The sequence below is a fragment of the Mus caroli genome, unplaced genomic scaffold (genome assembly GCF_978045245.1).
Source record: "Mus caroli unplaced genomic scaffold, Mus_caroli_1 scaffold_13, whole genome shotgun sequence".
NCBI lineage: Eukaryota > Metazoa > Chordata > Mammalia > Rodentia > Muridae > Mus > Mus caroli.
Genome location: NW_028227268.1, coordinates 69,292,228 through 69,310,785, shown reverse-complemented (window position 1 = coordinate 69,310,785; position 18,558 = coordinate 69,292,228). Strand labels below are relative to the sequence as shown.

At 51.5% G+C, this 18,558-nt stretch overlaps 1 protein-coding gene across 2 annotated transcripts; it reads left to right on the top strand.

Annotated features, from left to right (window-relative positions):
* Positions 1-10,211: 10,211 nt before the first annotated feature.
* On the top strand, positions 10,212-17,417 carry Irf1 (interferon regulatory factor 1). Of its 2 annotated transcripts, none has more exons than XM_021177713.3 (10): positions 10,212-10,491; positions 11,487-11,578; positions 12,976-13,075; positions 13,744-13,920; positions 14,012-14,061; positions 14,150-14,282; positions 14,434-14,556; positions 15,140-15,189; positions 16,013-16,148; positions 16,410-17,417. In XM_021177713.3, the coding sequence occupies exons 2-10, from the start codon at positions 11,492-11,494 to the stop codon at positions 16,541-16,543; spliced, it is 990 nt and encodes a 329-aa protein (XP_021033372.1). In that variant the 5' UTR covers positions 10,212-10,491; positions 11,487-11,491; the 3' UTR covers positions 16,544-17,417. The 2 variants fall into 2 exon arrangements, with proteins under 2 accessions (XP_021033372.1, XP_021033373.1); XM_021177714.3 differs by lacking the exon at positions 10,212-10,491 and adding an exon at positions 10,680-10,972.
* The last annotated feature ends 1,141 nt before the right edge of the window (positions 17,418-18,558 follow it).

Here is an 18,558-nt window from a genome sequence, read left to right as displayed (position 1 = left end):
AAGTCACTACAGGTCCCCCCTGGCCCATAGCTTCTTCTCCCAGCATGCCCTAGTTCATTCTGGCTTCACTGATAGAGCCCAGTCCTCCAGGACACTCCCTGTGCAGCACTGTGTGCTGGCTGGCTGACAAAATGATACTCACTGTGGCCTGTCACTCATCCAGCGGGAAGCCAGCAAGTCTTTCTTCCTGACTCTTCAGGCAGGGTGGGTGTAGGGGCTTCTGACAACCTCTTGCCTGCTGCCAAACAGGTGTGGTTTTTTGGTAAGCAGTGTATTAGATTTGTAAACACACACGCACACACACAAACAAGCAGCATATGGGATCGTGGGGAGAGTTCAGGTTCAGGCTCAGGCTCGAAAGGTAGAGTGGGAGTTCCTTCTTGTGGGTCTTAGAGAAAATGGGTAGGAGGTTTTAGAGCTGGAGCCGGGCTGTCCCTGTGTCCTGGGTAGCAGCAGGTGGAGGGGGTGAATTCCAGGGGAGGAAGCATCTCCGCTAGTAGCCTTCTGATGACCCTAGGAGTCCGGCAATCTGAAAGCTGTGAGCTTCCTAGGGGAAGTGAGAACGGCACCTGGAGCCCCACCGACCGCGGGGCGAGGGATTAAACACAGAACTGCTCCCAGTAGGGGGCTTGTTATTTTCTTCTCAGTAAACAGGGGCTGCCGCAGGTGGGTGTGGCCTGAGCAGCCGTCTGGTCTGAATCTTAAGACTGGGGTGGAGAAAGACTGGAATCTCGAAAAAAGACTGGAATCTCGCATGTCCGTCTTAATTAGTCCTCCCTTCAGCCAGTCCTTCCAGGGAAGGAAGAGAGCCACTTAGCATGAACCTAAAAGCCCTTGTCTTCTGTTCTTTTACCTTGACGAGGGGGTGGGGGTGGGAGTTGGAAGGGGTGAAAGGAGGTCTGGGGGGAGGTGATGGGAAAGGGAGCAGAGGTCCTGCTAGAACGACAGAGCAGAGCAGAAACAACCCCAGTGCCACGCAGGGAAGCCTCACTCTTCATTCCCTACTACCGGGGCAGCGTATGTTTTTTGTAGAAATTATTTTATTGTTAAGATTATCTCAGGGAACATGTACATACTGCTAAGACCTGCTGAGTTCACCATCTACCTGCCCTCGAAGTGATCCATTTATCCATCCACCCACCATCTATCCATCCATCTCATCCACTGTCCCATCCATCTACCTGTCTTTCCTTCTACTCATCCACCTGCCTATCAGTCTATCCATCTTTCTCTTCATTTATCCCTCCTACCCACCCATTTATACATCCCCTACCCGATCCTCCTATCCATCCTCCCTCCAATCCATCTTTCACTACTTCCCATAGGGTACCTGCTTTATGCTGGCTCTTGGGGATACAGTAGCAAGCAGGATGCACCTTCCTCTCCTCCTGGTTTTTTTTTTTCCCCACAAATATGCCCCCTAGTGAAACCCAGCACAGACACTTTTAGGCCTGCTCCCAGGCCTGTTTTATGAGCTAGGGTCAGTTGGTTCTTTAACTCAGAAATACTGGCTCAGTGGTAATGACACTTGCCCTTGTAGAGACTCCAGGTTAGGATCCCTGCACACAGCCCGAAACTCCAGCTGCAGACAATCTGGCACTCTCCTCTGGTCTCTTCTTGAGCATTGTACACAGATGTTTGAGTGTGTTACACACATACACACGCTCGTGCACACACACACACGTGCGCGAGGGGGCAGGAGAGGAAGAAAATACATATAAAAATGGTCTTAAAAATTAAATCTGAAAAAAAAAAAAACCTAAAGCTGCCTCACCACAAAAGGAGGTACAATAATGGGGCCCCCTCAACTGCTGCCATGGCAGCCAGGCACTCTCATCTCTGGGGCAGGCCCTGGCATCGGGATTCCCAGGCTGAGTCACCAGGGTCTGCGGGCATAGCACAAGCTCCGCTCTTGCAGAATTTAGAGTTTCCCTAGCCCTCTTGCAGGCATGGCAATCCTGAACCTGGCTTGACCTATCTGCCTGCCCCCCTCTTGGCAAACTGCTTGTCTTCAGATGGTCACCACTACTGCCAGCCCCGACCCCAACTCTTCTGGACCAGGGAGGTCTACTGAGTTTGATTCCTGCCTTCCCGAAAGCCATGGCTGCAAAGAGGGAGATCCAAGGATTTAAGGAAATATAAGCTTTGGGGTGACCCTGCCTCCCTTGACCCCAGATTCTTCTTTGGATTGAAGATGCAAGGGAGGGAACTATACTCTGACTCCCCCAAAACACCATCCTGGTCCCTCCCTGCCAAGCTTCCTGGCTCAGATTCAAACCCAACCCACAGCCATCCATGGCTGCAGGGAGCTTCAGCCTCTGAGGACAGAAGGAAGTGGCCAAGCTCACAAATCACATTCCTTAGGGATGAGAACAGTCTGCTAGCTGCCCAAGGACCCACGGGAGGGCAGGGCTCAGTCACTCCCGAAGGGGCTGAGTCCACTCCTAGAGAGGGACTCTTCTTTCATCTGCAGGACCTGACTGGGCAAGGGGCCAGGGGACTGGATCCAGAAGTCCCGTTCCATTCCATGCCTCCAATTCACTCAGCTTGACTGTTGTCCCTGTGCCCGCCTCTAAGTTTGGTTGTTTCTAGCCTTGAGCTTAGCAGGCTGGACAGGACGGAAGGGCGATGCTCTTCTTGAGCATGTGCAGAGAAATCTTCCCGATGGATAAGGAAAAGAGCGAGCAAAGAGTGGCTATGAACCAGCACAGTTGCTGGTGCCCGCATCCCAGCATTTAGGAGGTCTGGAAGATGAGAAGATCCTGAGTTCCAGGCCAGCCTCAGCTACACAGGAATTTGAGGCCAGCCTGGGCTATTGGAAACCTTAGCTTGCACACAGGCATGCATGGGCACACATGTACTGGAGATGATGGGGCTGAGTTAGTAGTGTCTGCCTAGCCTGCATCAAACCCTGATACTGCAAAGACCAGGAGAATCACAAGTTCAAGGTCATACATACTCAGCTCCACAGTGAGTCCAACAGTCTTGGGTATGTGAGATCTTGTCTCTAGGATAAAACTCTAGGATTCAGGTGGGGACAGTCATTCCTCGGGTATTACTTGACTTTGTGGTCCATCCTCAGCTGGTGGACCGACCGACACCATTACACCCTGTTCGGTGAACCCTCTGCAGTTCTCCCTTGAGATCCCCACCTTCTCTGGGAACAACAGCCCCAAAAGAACTGGGCAGGTGCGCTGAGGTGGGGCTTTTCCGGGGTTGGTTTTCCCCGGTTCCCACTGGAAGTTCCAGCGAGCTGCTGGCCAGGGACTCTGGACATGTGCCCGTCTTGCTGCCTGCTTTGGAGCAGAGCTCAGCGGTTCCGGGAAACTCCTCGATTTCCTTGTTGCCTCCACGTTGGCAAGAAAGCGAAACTCAAGCCCCGCCCCTCCTGCCCAGGCCGACGGAACCTTGAGAGTGGGTGTTGGGAACTAGGGCTCCGAATCCCAGCTAGTTCACACCCCTTATCGCCAGGGTACTGCGAGTTATCTCAGCCAGGTTCTCAGGCTGCAACAGATGATGGAATGTTCTTGTGGGACATCCCCCTGTACTTCTCCTGTGTGCCTGTCAACCCCGGGGAAAGGGACGGAACAAGGGACCGAACGGACAAGAGGGACGGGGGAGGGGATTATTAAGAGCAGGAGCTCAGCTAGAGGCTTGCCAGCTTCATCTATCCCAGGTGATTGGTCTGCACAGAGAAGTTTAGCACTTATCCCCAGGCCACACAGCTTATAGATGCTGAGCTAGGTGCAAACTTATGGCAGAAGGGGAAGGCTGGGTGTTGGGGAGAAAAAAATGCTCTGCCTGTTGGCAGGTGACTGCCTGGCACGGGTGGGGCAGGCCTGGCGTGCATGCGTGGGAGAATATAGGCGTGGGGTTAGAATGGAGGCAGCCACCTGGGCGGCCCAGCTGGGAGGCTCTGCGGTTCTCCGCCTGCCTGCTTCCCTCCCTTTCCAGGAAGCTAGCCAGAGCGGAGCCTGCAACTCACCCCCAAGTCGGGGCGGATCAGGAATGTGGAAGTTGGCCCAAAGGGCCTGGTTGCCCACTCTCCTCCAATCACGCACACCCGGCACCCGAGTGCATCACGTGGAGAAGAGGGGGGCTCACCCCAAGGCCAAGGCAGGCTGATGTAGGGTGGGGGTGGTGTCTCGACTACCCCGCAGGACTCAGCCACAGTGAAGTGGAGCTGCTCTCATCCAGCCCTGCCCTGGGTCACGGCCTCTGGGTCTGGCCTCACAGTCTCCTCTGGCTTGGCTCTCCAGGCCCCACAGGGCGGATGGGAACTGAGGCCTCTTTCCTCCCAACGCTGTGTTTATAAGAAATGAAACTCCGCAGCGGGCCCCAGTGGCAGCCCACACTGTCACACGCACACTCCCGCGGGCGGGGGAGGGGCGATGAGTTCCGGAGCGGCTCTGACACCACCACCGGGCGTCCTGTGTGACTTCAGCCTGTTGGGTCCCAAGGCAGAACCCTGTGCTTTCCCAGTCAGCTGCTGCATCCCACTCGCCTCATTTTGGATTTAAAATAAATACATAAATAAAAATAACAGTACAAAGTTTATTCTGCTGTGTCATACAGTGTGAGTGCCAGAGCTGGGAGCAGGGAGGGGTTGATCTCGTGCCCAGGCAATTCCCCAGAATCAAACTTCGGACTAACTCTGAGCAGAAGTTCAATTCCCATTTATTGAATAAGTTAAGATTTCTTTTCTGCCCAGGCTTCTCACAGTCACAGTGGTGGGACCAGGAGTCTCATGTCAGGCTTTGTTTTGGATGCTTTGATGTCTGACTTGTGTCTTTATTTTTAGACAGGGTCTAGGTAGCCCAGGGTGACCCTGAGCTGCCAATCCTCCGGCCTCTATTTTTCCAGTGTTGGAATTACAAGTGGGCACATTTGTCTCATCAGGATTATGCTATACTGGAGGTCTACCCTAGGATTTCATGCATGCCAGGCATGCCCTCTACTAATTGAGATAGGCTCCTCATGAAGAAGTTTGCAGGGAAAATGGAGCTCGCCTGCTAGGAGAGTCTGAGCATTTCAAGGAGCCCTGCCTCTGGACCACAGGGGTCTGGAAGCCCTGCCAAGAGCTTGTCTGCTTTGGGGGCAGTCAAAAACCTAATTCAAGTCTCACTGGGTCCTGTCAATACCTCGGATTTCTGAGAGCATTTCCGATCTCACACCTGTCTGTCAGCACAACCACAGGCTGCCAAAGGAATGTCTGAATACAGAGAATTGCCATCAGATGAGGGAACAGCCATTTAGCAAGGATTTGTAGTGCCTTCCAGATGCCAGGTTTATGCTGGTGAACATGGGGACCTTAGGGTGGCCTTGGTAACCAAGGAGGGAGGTGTCAGGGGAAAGGATTTGGTATACCAGAAAAGAGGGTAGAGGGTCCTACAGAGTGTTTGTATATGACTTTGTCACCAGCCCTATCTCCTGTGCTCCAGGCTGTCCTTGCTTCCCCCACAGCGGGGGGATGGGGGTGGGGGGGTGGGGACTGGGATTTCAGGGATAAATCACCATGCCTGGAGTTCCTGGTGCTGGGGATGGAACCAGAGCTTTGTGCAAGCTACACTACCCAGGCACTCTGTCAATTGAGATATGTCCCCAGGTCACCCCCAGCATTATGATCAGAAAAGTCACATTCAAGGAGACCCTGCTAGTGCCTCTGGAAGTCCAGAGAACCTCAGGGCCCAGCACTGAGAAGCTGCGCAGTACACTAACCCAAACTGAGCCAGGGGACTTTGGGGAGGCACCCTATGGGTGCTCCTGAGTAGGACAGGCAGCTACTCTCTTTAGCTCTAACTCCAGCCGTGGGGTGTGAGGCACCTGCTAGATAGACTCTTACAGAAAAAGGTAGCCTGTGTTCCCCGACTCAGGAGGCGATAGTAATGGAGAGATAAGACACAGAGCTGAGGTCCGAGGGCAAAGGTGTGTGTGTGTGTGTGTGTGTGCAGAGGAGTTCTGATTGGTTGCTTTGAGGGTACTCATTGAAACTGGGCATTTTGTTCTGAGGGTTTGTTTGTTTGTTTGTTGAGACAGGGTTTCTCTGTGTAGCCCTGGCTGTCCTGGAACTCACTCTGTAGACCAGGCTGACCTCGAACTCAGAAATCCGCCTGCCTCTGCCTCCCAAGTGCTGGGATTAAAGGTGTTGTTCTGAGTTTTTAAGGGGTAGAAATGGAAGCCAAGTGTGGGGGTGCACTTCTGCAACTCCAGCACTTGGGAGGTGGAGGCAGGAAGATCAGGAATTTAATGCCAGCCTAAGTAGACTAGACAATGCCTCAGCAGGTAAAAGCACTTGCTCTGACCAAATCTGATCTTTGTTCTCTGGAGCCCATGTAAAAGCCATAGGTGCAGCCGGGCGTGGTGGCGCACGCCTTTAATCCCAGCACTTGGGAGGCAGAGGCAGGCGGATTTCTGAGTTCGAGGCCAGCCTGGTCTACAAAGTGAGTTCCAGGACAGCCAGGACTATACAGAGAAACCCTGTCTCGAAAAAAAACAAAAAAAAAAAAAAAAAAAAAAAAAGCCATAGGTGGAAGTGGAAGATCAATGTTCTAGGTTGTTCTCTGGCTTACACATGTGCCCTGTGGCACATATACCTTCATATATGAACACGCCGACACACAAAAATAGTTAAGTTAACACATTTTTAAAAGGACAACCTGGGTTACATGAGACATTGTTTTCAAACAAAAAGAGGGAGCAGGTAGAAGTGGAAATTAGTGAAGAGGAAGAAGTATTCCTGCGTATGGGGGAAATGGGGAAAATGGGGTGGGGAGGAGAGGGTTCAGAGCCCAGAAACACAGGGGAAGGCTTGTTGATACCTTTTAGTTGAGAAGTGTTTAATGGTTTGGGAAGGGCTTTAATAGTCTACCTGATTACACAGGGAAAAACTGCAAGAAATTTGATTATGAATCTCACTGGCTATGGTTCATGAGTTAGACGTGATTCATGGATTAGAAGGAGAACTACTGCTGAGGGACAGCAAGACAGGTTCTGTGAGGACAGAAAGAAGGAAACAAAATATCAAGGGAAAAGCTGATTGGTTAATGCTTGGGTGGTTCAGGTGCAGAGAGGACTTCCTCGCCATGTGCTAACTCATTGGGACTTAGAACTCCTGTGTTTAGGAAAACTTGGTTTGGTTTAAGATCTGTGTGTTCCTTTCACATTTCAATTAATAATGGAGAACTTAGCACGAGGGACTCCATTTTGGTTTGGTCTGTTGGAGCCTAGGACAGGAGCTCCGTCTAAAATAGTGGCCTCTGATATTTTGGTTTACCAATCTTCTCTCAACAATTAGGGGAGATGGGTAGAGATTATTTCTGGTTTATAGTTAATTGAGGACCAGAGAGAATAATAATTTCATTCCTTTAAAAAAAAAAAGATTTACTTTTAAGAGTTGAGTGTAGATGCCCAGGGAGGCCAGAAAAGGGCATCAGATTCCCAGGAGCTAACATCACAGATGCTTGTGAGAAGCCCAATGTGGGTGCTAAGAGTCCACTCAGGTCATCTGCAAGAGCAGCGAGTTGCTTCTTTCTCATTGTGCTTTTCCCCAGCCCCAGTGGAACGCCAAAAGCACAAGATACCAACCAAGCTTTCAGACTCAGCGCTACAGCCTGTTTTCCCCACTTTTCTAAGAACAACTGAGGGAGCGGGAAGTGGGGTGGGAAGACAGAGGGTTTGAGCCTAGTTGAAGATGTAGCTCAGTTGGCATAGCACTTGCCCAGCGTGTACAAAGCCTGGGATCCACCCCCAGTGCCAAAAACTCCCAGTGAAGTGGTGCATACTTGCATGCTCAACATTTGATAGGTTAAAAGCAAGTTCAGAACTCAAGGTCGGCCTGGGATATGGTGAGCTGTCTCAGAAAAAAAAAAAAAAATTAGAAACTGGCTGGGTGGTAGTGGTGGTACATGTCTATAATCTCGGCACTTGGGTGGTAGACACAGATGGAGCTCTATAGGTTTGAGAGTACCCTGGTCTACAAAGCTCTAGGACAGTCAAGGCTACATAGAGAAACCCTGCCTAGACCCTCCCCCCCCAAAAAAAATTGGAAACACAATAAAGACTAAAACAACAACAAAACAAAACAATCACCCCCCCCCAAAAAAAACATAGCCCCACACCCAATCATAGGCAGATTCTTTATAATTTTAAATCAAGTACCAGGCAAGATGTTGGTACCGACTTGTAATCCCAGCATTGGGAAATAGAAGCAGGAAGATGAGTTGTTTAAGGCTAACCCAGGCTACAGAAGACCCTCTTCCAAAAAAAAAATTAAAAAAAAAAGAAGAACCCCTAAAGTCAACGTGGGAAAAACCTCGCATAGAACATTTAAAAGATGAAAATGTCAGTTTCACTGTTAAATCGTAGCAGTGAGGGTGGGACAGAGATGTCTTCTAAGCAGAAGACTCTGTGTGTGTGTGTGTGTGTGTGTGTGTGTGTGTGTGTGTGTAGAGACTTTGCTCACAGTGTTGTCTCTATTGGGGAAAAGTGGAAATAACCTAAATGTCCTACAACAGGGTATTTATCTATCGGGTAAATTTTTATTTATCCTTATGACAGAAAACAGGTACCCATCACTAACAAGGCTGCATATGGACATTCCAGGACACAGGCTGACTTTCATTATGTATACCCACACAGTTATTTTGATGTAATTTGTAGTCTCCGGTTGCTTTCAGTAGGGTCTCTGTGGGCTTCAAGAGTTACAAAGTTTCTCTCCCTAATCTCATTTTGAATTTTTCCATTGGCTGCGTCAGCGTGTCTCCACAGAGCAAGTATACATCTGTTGCACAGAGAGCAGGTGTCAGATTCAGAGTCACGTGATCAGAAGGCCCTGGTCTTTAGTGATTCTCTTAATTTGCACTTCAAATACCTCCCTATTTATTCTAGAGTCTCAATACCTCCCTCCAAAATCCCCCTGTCACCTTGAATCTCCAAGCTCCTAAATCTCCTCTCTGAGGCAGTGACATTACAGGTACAATCGTCCATTGATGTGTGTATTGCAGCTTGCAACATTCAAACTGGGTGCTGTCCTAGATGGACAGCTAAGGTGAGGAAGGTGACACAAGAGAATAACACGGTAGAGGACTGATGTACTTGTGAGTCAGAAGCTTCGAGGAAGCAAAGAAGCCTGAGGGGCCAGAGTTCGGAGATGGAACATGTACACACTAGCCCAGCCGCTAAGAGAAAGAACAAATTGGCAAGGTTTACTTGTGAATACCAGTTAACCCGCTGCCCTTGCCATCCCCTTGGGACCTGGGTCCCCCTTTTTGGGGGGGTCCCCCTTTCTTTTATTAGATCCAATGCCTTAGCCACAATTTCCCTATGCTGCCCAGAACTTCTCCAGAGCCAGGCTTTGGGGACTCAGAAATGACTTCAAGACTATCAGAGAGGAACTCTCTCCCAAGGGCTACATCGAGGATGGAGAGCTGAAGCAGGTGTCCTAGAAGGAACCACAGCCACTTCGGAATTTTATCCACTTCTTTGGTGTTAGGTAGTCCCAAGGTAAAAGGGTCGCCTTGGTCACTGCTAGCTAGAACCTCGTGTGGCACAGGAAAGCACATCCGCATCTTGTGCCCATGTAAGCAAATACATCATCTCTCCCCATAAGGACACGGTGTTCCCCCATCACTTCAGACTAGCAAGTGAGCTATTGACATTTTATGGTTACGGAAATTAAGAGTCCCTGCGTCCTTCAACGGCTGGCCCTGCAGAGTCCAGGCTGGGAGTTACTACTGCCCCGTAATTCCAAGTTAGGCCTTCTGCCTCAATTTCCCAGAGCAGCCAAGTGGCACGTAAGGCGGTACAGGGACATAATTTCTCCCTTCTTGACACTTCATTACCAGACTGATTTTCAGGGTGATTTAGTCCCGGGGACCCTTCTGGAGAGGGAATCGGGTGTTCTGGAGACATAGGGAGTTAGGTGTCTCCTGTGGAGAAGGGGAAGACCGTCATAGGAGCCAGCAGGCTGGGAGTCTGCAGAACGAAGGGGACGGCCTCGGCTTTCCAAGACAGGCAAGGGGGCAGGGGAATGGAGAGGAGCAAGGGGCGGGCCCGCGGTAGCCCCGGGGCGGTGGCGCGGGCCCGAGGGGGTGGGGAGCGCAGCTGCCTTGTACTTCCCCTTCGCCGCTTAGCTCTACAACAGCCTGATTTCCCCGAAATGATGAGGCCGAGTGGGCCAATGGGCGCGCAGGAGCGGCCCGGCGGGGGCGTGGCCGAGTCGGGACCGGGGAATCCCGCTAAGTGTTTAGATTTCTTCGCGGCGCCGCGGACTCGCCAGTGCGCACTACTCCTTCGTCGAGGTAGGACGTGCTCTCACAGTCTAAGCCGAACCGAACCGAACCGAACCGGGCTGAGCTGCGCCGAGGTCAGCCGAGGTGGCCAGAGGACCCCAGCATCTCGGGCATCTTTCGCTCGGTGCGCGCATCACGTACCTACACCGCAACTCCGTGCCTTGCTCCCGGGCACCCTCTGTGGATCGCTCCTGCAGCAAAGGTGAGCTCGCCCGGGCTGCGCGGGTACCGACGGGTGGCGTGAAACAAAAGGCGCACGGGACACCAGGAAGTGGGGGCCAGAGACACCCTGGGTTGGGGTGGCGCGCTGGCTTGGGAGGGCGCTGCAAGCGGGCGGGAGGCGGGCCGCGGCGTGCGCCGCCCTCTGGCCGCGCTCGGCGGTCTGCGTGCGCGGAGCCGCTGCGGGGCCTCTTGGTAGCCCAGAGTGGCCGTCGCGCGCACCCGCGAGCAGCGCCAAGGGGACTCGGATGTCCGCCTGCGCGCACTTTTGGCGGTCGCAGCTTGGCGCCTGGGCTCTTGCTTTCGGACGCGCAGTGTTCGGTGCAGAGGTTGGCTCGCTGCCTTGACTGGCTGGACCCGGTCGTGAACTACAGGGCTTTCGGGAGGAGGTGCCACAGGTGTTGCTTGCGCCACTTCTCTTTGCAGCAGGGGAAACCAGGCCGGAAGGGGTTGCGCCCCAGCCTGTATGTTGTGAGCACTGGCTGTCAAGAGGGGACATAGACTAGATTGGAGTGGTTGGGGAGAAGTGCCCGAGATATGGAGGTTGACTTGCTTGCTTGCCCAGCCTGGAAGGTGCAGGGCTGGGGGTGACAAGCAAAAGTAGTCCCTTCCTTCTTCCAAAGATTGAATTTTGAGAGAAAAGTTCTGGCTTTTTTTTTTTTTTTTTTTTGCACTTATATCCGGCAACCATCCATCCAAACTTGCTTGGTTGTTTCTTCCTGAGACTGACTGGGAGAGACTGAAAGAATGGGCAGGTGGCTTTGCCCATGATGCTGGAGAGTTTCATTCTACTGTAGGGTCCCTAATCTATGATTGTAGGACCTGGGTACCTGGCTGATGGCAGGAGAGTAGGGGAGGGTAATGACCTGGGTGTGAGGACAGGAGAAGGTAATTGATCGAGCGGCCTTGGGTGGAGCAGGGTAGTGCCCAGGGTTGTTTAACAGACTCCAAACACAGGCCTCTGTCTTCTCCCTCCAGCCACCATGCCAATCACTCGAATGCGGATGAGACCCTGGCTAGAGATGCAGATTAATTCCAACCAAATTCCAGGGCTGATCTGGATCAATAAAGTGAGTGTTATTCTGTGTATTCCTGCTACTGTTTAACGCATATTCTCTTGGGGCGCCAAATTTCATGAGTGAACGTTAAGAGAGCAGGAAAATGTATTTCCCAGTGGGTGCTGCATGCCAGAACGTGCAAGGTCTGACTTCTGCCTCCTGCTTCTTCCTTCCTGAAGTTGTGGCCAGCTCACCCTCCTAGTGGCACAGGTCCTCAGCACCAAAACTTCTCAGCATCTGCAGAGCCTGGGTTCCTCTCTCTTCCAAGAGAAACGCTGTATACATAAGTCTTACATGGCTCCAGTCGGATAGACTGAGACAGACAGAAAAGCAGTTGAAGGAATGGGACTAGTTAAGTAGGAGACCCAAGAAGCCACAGCTGGCATGCATGGCAGTTAGGCAGCAGCAGTAGCATTGGTGATAATTAATACGTGCTTGGCTCCTTTTTTGATATGTTACCAAACTGTGCGTTTTAACCGGCATAGTAATCCTGTGAGATGGGTCTCGGATAAGGAAACTGAGGCACTTTAAGGTAGGTTACAAAGTCATGTAAAAAGTGTGAAACCCAAGACCAACTTGAACCAACTTGATTGAGAGAGTGTACAGTGAACCAGCAGTAACAAGAGTGGTGGTGGTAAGAGCCTCTTGGATCTTGGGGCTGGAGTAAAGGCACCTTCCAGCGAGCCTGAAGGCCTGACTTTGATCCCTAGTCCTCTCATGGTAGGAGGTTGGCCTCTGACCTGTACATAAGTGCCCTGGCTTGCACACCTCTCTCTCTCACACACACACACACTCACACAATACACGCATAAAAATTTAAAAAACAGAACTAAAAAACAAAACCTTACCCATTGTGGCTGTTGTTCCCATACATACTTTTTATTAAAAACAAACAGTTCCCCACCCCCCCCACACACAAACCTTTTCTCTTTATGTCTTACTTAGGGGAGAAGAGTGGGCCAATGTTACATAGGCAGCCCTCATCCAGGTCTGGTACAGGGATCCCTTGGGAGTATGAGCAGGACCCTACCTCTGTAGGAGTCACTGTGCCAGGCCTCCTGAAGAGACTCTAAAGCAAGAAGTTCCCATGTTCCGATGCTCATTAGCCAGAGAGAAGCATCCAAGGCCTGCCAGGCTAGGGCTGAGAGAGGGTGCTGCTTAGGTTCTCAGCATATCCACAGTGTAGGACAGGGGTGTCTTCGAGCTTCTGGTGCTGTGGCTCATCAGAACCTAAGCCCCCTACCGCCCTTCCTAAAAGCTGCAGAGTGCCCTGTTAAAGGCAGCCAGGATGGGTCAATCCAGGCCAGATGTCGGGGTAAAAAGGGGAAGTCAGCCTTTTCCCATACTTGGGGGCTGTGCATCCTCGGTCGCACTCTGAGCTGACACGGTCTTCTGTGTACACTGTTCAGGAAGAGATGATCTTCCAGATTCCATGGAAGCACGCTGCTAAGCACGGCTGGGACATCAACAAGGATGCCTGTCTGTTCCGGAGCTGGGCCATTCACACAGGTGGGCAGAGGAGAGACAGGGGGACACACACTACCATCAGTGTTCTGGGTGGCCTCTGAGCTCCCCGACACAGCATGCAGAATTACTGGAGCAGGGGGTGAGATGCACCTATAGGACAGAATCTCACATTGTTCTAGCAAGTTCTCAGAGGACTTATAAAGGCAAAAAAATGTTAGAAAGTATGTGTGCTTTAAGGAGTCTGTATAGAATACAGTTGTCCCTAGAAAAGACAGTTGTGAGTCAGGGTACCAAGAGACTTCCATCTTCCTTTCTCAAGGTCCTTGACCCAAGCCCCATCTGGTTGGTGGCCTCCTTTCTTCCTTGAGGAGTCAGGCCCTCCCTCGTTCCAATTCAGACCTGTTAGTAACCGTCCTCGTGGCAGGGGCTGTGCCCACTTGTACTTCAGAAACATCAGATAAGCCTAAGTCCCGGGAGTCTCTGGCTGCTGAGAACCTAAGCAGGGAGACTGTTGAGGTCCAAGTCAGCACATTTATGGGGGATGGAGACTCAAGTGAGCCCATTTGAGTCCTTCCCAGTCTGCTGGATGTCTAAGCCCCAGGGCCTGTTGACAGTTGGTTTTTGCTAGTATGGATGTCTGGGGTTCCCTTGCCTTTCTTCTCCCAGCCCAGGGAGCAGCTGATATATGCATTTACTCTTCCGTCCTGTAGGCCGATACAAAGCAGGGGAGAAAGAGCCAGATCCCAAGACGTGGAAGGCCAACTTCCGTTGTGCCATGAACTCCCTGCCAGACATCGAGGAAGTGAAGGATCAGAGTAGGAACAAGGGCAGCTCTGCTGTGCGGGTGTACCGGATGCTGCCACCCCTCACCAGGAACCAGAGGAAAGGTAGCCAAGGGCACCAGGTCCTCGGGAGGAAGGGGAGGGAAGACGGGCAGAAGGAAGACCAGCTGCCGCTCACAGCCTGTTCTTCCCACAGAGAGAAAGTCCAAGTCCAGCCGAGACACTAAGAGCAAAACCAAGAGGAAGGTGAGTGTGGCTCTAGGCAGCCCAGCCTATAGGTAGGGTGGGCAGTGGGTAAGTGCCACAGCAGACCTAAGCTGTCTCCTCTCTGTAGCTGTGTGGAGATGCTAGCCCGGACACCTTCTCTGATGGACTCAGCAGCTCTACCCTACCTGATGACCACAGCAGTTACACCACTCAGGGCTACCTGGGTCAGGACTTGGATATGGAAAGGGACATAACTCCAGGTGAGGTGGCCACTGTGGCAAGGGTGTGTTTAGATGCCAAGAGGCATCGCACGAACCTATCAGGGAGGAGTAAGGGGTGGAGGGGCCGATGAATTGCAGACTAAGAACACATCCCGTCCTGACCTGCACTTTCTGCTGTACTCTCTCCCAGCACTGTCACCGTGTGTCGTCAGCAGCACTCTCTCTGAGTGGCATATGCAGATGGACATTATACCAGACAGTACCACCGATCTGTATAACCTACAGGTGTCACCCATGCCTTCCACCTCCGAAGGTTTGTACTTGGGGCCCTGGCCTGTCTTGTCTTGAGAGGGGGAATGGAGTCTGCTTAGAGATCTATGTGCCAAGTTGGGCGTTGGTATCCACCTTTATCCCCAGCATTAGGAAGCAGGCAGGCAGGTGGGCCAGCCTTGTCTACATAGTGAGTTCTAGAACAACTGGGCCGACATAGAGAAACCATCACAGCGAGGGCGAAGAAACCTCTGTGCTTTTGAGCTGATAGAGCCGGGCACTGCTTTACCCTATCCCTGCAGCAAGAAAGCAAGTTCCTGGGACACAGGAGACCGGTCAGAGCTCTCATGTGCTCCAGGCCAAGAGGGAGGGAATTGGGCCACAACTTGGTCAAAGGTGGCTAGTGCTCCTGGCTTCCCTGCACTCTGAGTTGTCTGAGGGTGAGGAAGGAAGTGAAGGGGTGGGAGGGATACAGCCTCGCTCTGCTCCGTAGTTGGGGAGGGTGAGTCATGAGGCCAGTGTCCTGTTCTGGGATCTCCAGGGCAGGCAGAGGCTGGTTGGGAGATTTGGGGAGGTGGTGTGAAGCTGCAGGCAAGCAGACATGGCCAACCTCTGCCCCTCCACAGCTGCAACAGACGAGGATGAGGAAGGGAAGATAGCCGAAGACCTTATGAAGGTAAATCCCCTTTGCATATTACATCCGGGAGGAGACCGCAAGCTAGGGACAGCTTCCGAGTCGCTTTGGGCAGGTGCTGTTACCGTATGGCTGCCTGTGTGTAGTTACACAGGTAGCCCTCCCTCCTTCATGTGTTGTGGGGGAACTGCTACCTCAGCAAGTGAGAAGCCTAGTCTCTCACTGGCCATCTAGAAGCAAGCCTCAGGGTCCCAGACAGCTCTGAGTCAGCCCTCATGAGCGCTGTGTCCTCCGCCCCAGCATACCCAGCCCGTCAAGTTTGGGAGATGCACATCAGGTTTCAATAATCCAGCTTTGGGGATCTGTACTAGGATGACTTTAGGAGGGGGAAAAAAAAAGAAACCCTCTGGTTTTGTTTTTTTCTTAGCAAGTTCTTTTGTGGTTTACTTTTTCAGCTGCAGTTTTCAAAGTGACCATAAAATGTTTTTAAGGTAGTTTTATCCCGAGTCTGGCCCATGAATGAACACAGAACTTTTGAATTGTGTGCCTAGTTGCTTGTCCTCTGACTTTCCTGGCTTGTTATACTAACCTTGGCTTTAAGCTGCCCTGCCAGTTCCTATGTCCTCCCCCAGCAGAGGGGACTCATGCAGGTTCTGTGCCAGAGGGGGACAGCAACACACAGGAGGGGTGGGGCCAGCAGGGCCCAGGTCACTTTGTGCTCCGCTCCCTAGACAGTTTTGCATATTGTTACCCATAAACAGTCAAGGTTGTGATCCTGCTTGGGAAGGGTTAGGTCACCCAAGGGAAGGGCCACAGGGTGAGAATGCACCGGCAGGCAGCTGATGGCTTCATGCTCTGTCTCCAGCTCTTTGAACAGTCTGAGTGGCAGCCGACACACATCGATGGCAAGGGATACTTGCTCAATGAGCCAGGGACCCAGCTCTCTTCCGTCTATGGAGACTTCAGCTGCAAGGAGGAACCAGAGATTGACAGCCCTCGAGGTAAGAGGCTTCTAGGTCCTTCCGGGTTCTGGGAGAAGGGGAAAGCTGATGGAGGCAGAGCCAGAGCCAGATTAAAGCATCCCAGCATCCCTTTTAAACCAGGCCAACAGGTACAGCATGAAGTGAGAATTCCCAGCTCTCCCTGTGCTGGGGCTGGTCTATATAAGACATGGAGTTGCTGTGGGCTGTGGACAGCTGGTTGAGATTCACATACCCTTCCTTACTTATTCAAAGCCTTTTTCTTTTTTGGTCATCTTCTAGGGGACATTGGGATAGGCATACAACATGTCTTCACGGAGATGAAGAATATGGACTCCATCATGTGGATGGACAGCCTGCTGGGCAACTCTATGAGGCCTCCACCCTCTATTCAGGCCATTCCTTGTGCACCATAGTTTGGGTCGCTGACCCGTTCTTACCCTCCTGAGTGAGTTAGTCCTTGGCATCATGGTGGCTGTGATACAAAAAAAGCTAAGACTCCTGTGGGCCCCTTGACGTGGCAAAACATAGTCCCACTGCCAAACAGGGGACCATCCTCCTTGGGTCAGTGGGCTCTCAGGGCTTAGGGGGCAGAGTCTGAGTTTTGTGAGGTGAAGCTGGCCCTGACTCCTAGGAAGATGGATTGGAGGTCTGAGGTTAGTGTGAGGCAGAGGCCATGAACAGGAGTCATCTTCTAGCTTTTTAAAAGCCTTGTTGCTTAGAGAGGGTCTTATCACTGGGCTGGCCCTGAGGGGAATAGACCAGCGCCCACAGAAGAACATATAACTGGCCCTAGAGCTGGCTCTGTACTAGGAGACAATTGCACTAAATGAGTCCTATTCCCAAAGAACTGCTGCCCTTCCCAACCGAGCCCTGGGATGGTTCCCAAGCCAGTGAAATGTGAAGGGAAAAAAATGGGGTCCTGTGAAGGTTGGCTCCCTTAGCCTCAGAGGGATTCTGCCTCACTACCTGCTCCAGCTGTGGGGCTCAGGAAAAAAAATGGCACTTTCTCTGTGGACTTTGCCACATTTCTGATCAGAAGTGTACACTAACATTTCTCCCCAGTCTAGGCCTTTGCATTTATTTATATAGTGCCTTGCCTGGTGCCTGCTGTCTCCTCAGGCCTTGGCAGTCCTCAGCAGGCCCAGGGAAAAGGGGGGTTGTGAGCGCCTTGGCGTGACTCTTGACTATCTATTAGAAACGCCACCTAACTGCTAAATGGTGTTTGGTCACATGGTGGACCTGTGTAAATATGTATATTTGTCTTTTTATAAAAATTTAAGTTGTTTACAGCGTGTGGCTTTTTATTTAGAAATCAGAATTGGTCTTACTTTTTAAGGAAACCTCCTGATGGGAGTCTTTTGCTGGCTTTCTGCCTGGGCTTCAGCTGAGCATTGACATGAGTCGATCACAAATCTTTCCAGTTATGGTCAAGAAGAAGATGGCAGGAGGAGGGGGCGTCATGCCACAGGGACATGCTCATTTATACTCATTTGCCACGGAAGGGAGTTTTTATTTTGTTTTAATTTTTCACTTCATGTGCCTGAATGTATGTCTACAAAGGGTGTCAGATCCTCTGGAAATGGAGTCACAGACAGCTGTGAGCTGCCATAGAGTGCTGAATTTGGATCCTCAGGGAGAGCAGCCAGTGCTCTTCCCTGCTGAGCCATCTCTCTGGCTGGGTTTTTGGTTTTGTTGTTTATTTGTTTGTTTTTGAGACAGCGCCCCACAATGTAGCTGTGGCTTTCCTGGAACTCACTGTGTAGACCAGGCTGGCCTCAAACTCACAGAGCTCTGCCTGCCTCTGAGTTTGTATGTGTAGGTCAGAGGACAACAACTCCTAGAGGTTGGCTCTTTAACTTTGTAGGTCATCCGTCTGGCTTGGGAGTTGATTTTGAACTCTTGGGGCCCAGTTGTTTGTCAGCCTGTGACACATTCAGAACCATTTCAAACAACAGACAATTGGTGTGACACTGACCATGTAGAGAACAGTGCAGGCAACGTCCCCAGGGCCTGCTGTGCTGGTCTCACTGGGTGCTGACACTAGTCAAGCCTGAGAACTAAGTGGCTGAAAGGCGTCCAGTGATACATTCAGGAACTTGATGTTTAATTTCAAGAAAAATTTGAATGGCCCCAGGTGACTATGGTTTGGACTCACCTGGAAACAGTTTTGGGGCAGAGTGAAGGACAGGACGGAATGAAGGACTGATTGCTGGCTAGTCCACGCCTACCTGGTTATTTTAGAAGTTAATTCTGAGCGCTGAATACCAACCCCACTGCATACATTATACGTGCACATAGGACGATCAGAGGGCTACTTCCTTTGGTGTCTTATTCCTCAGGTACTTTATGGTTTTATGTTTGAGATGGTCTCTGGCCTGTCCCCAACTAGCTGAGCTCCAGGGGTCCATTTCCCTCTGATTCCCCTGTT

Excerpts from the sequence above, each read along its gene's own strand:
- Irf1 (XM_021177713.3), top strand. The coding sequence starts at position 11,492 with ATGCCAATCACTCGAATGCGGATGAGACCCTGGCTAGAGATGCAGATT. Across the intron at positions 14,062-14,149 it reads AGAGCAAAACCAAGAGGAAG|CTGTGTGGAGATGCTAGCCC; the intron begins GTGAGTGTGGCT and ends TCCTCTCTGTAG. Across the intron at positions 16,149-16,409 it reads AGAGATTGACAGCCCTCGAG|GGGACATTGGGATAGGCATA; the intron begins GTAAGAGGCTTC and ends GTCATCTTCTAG.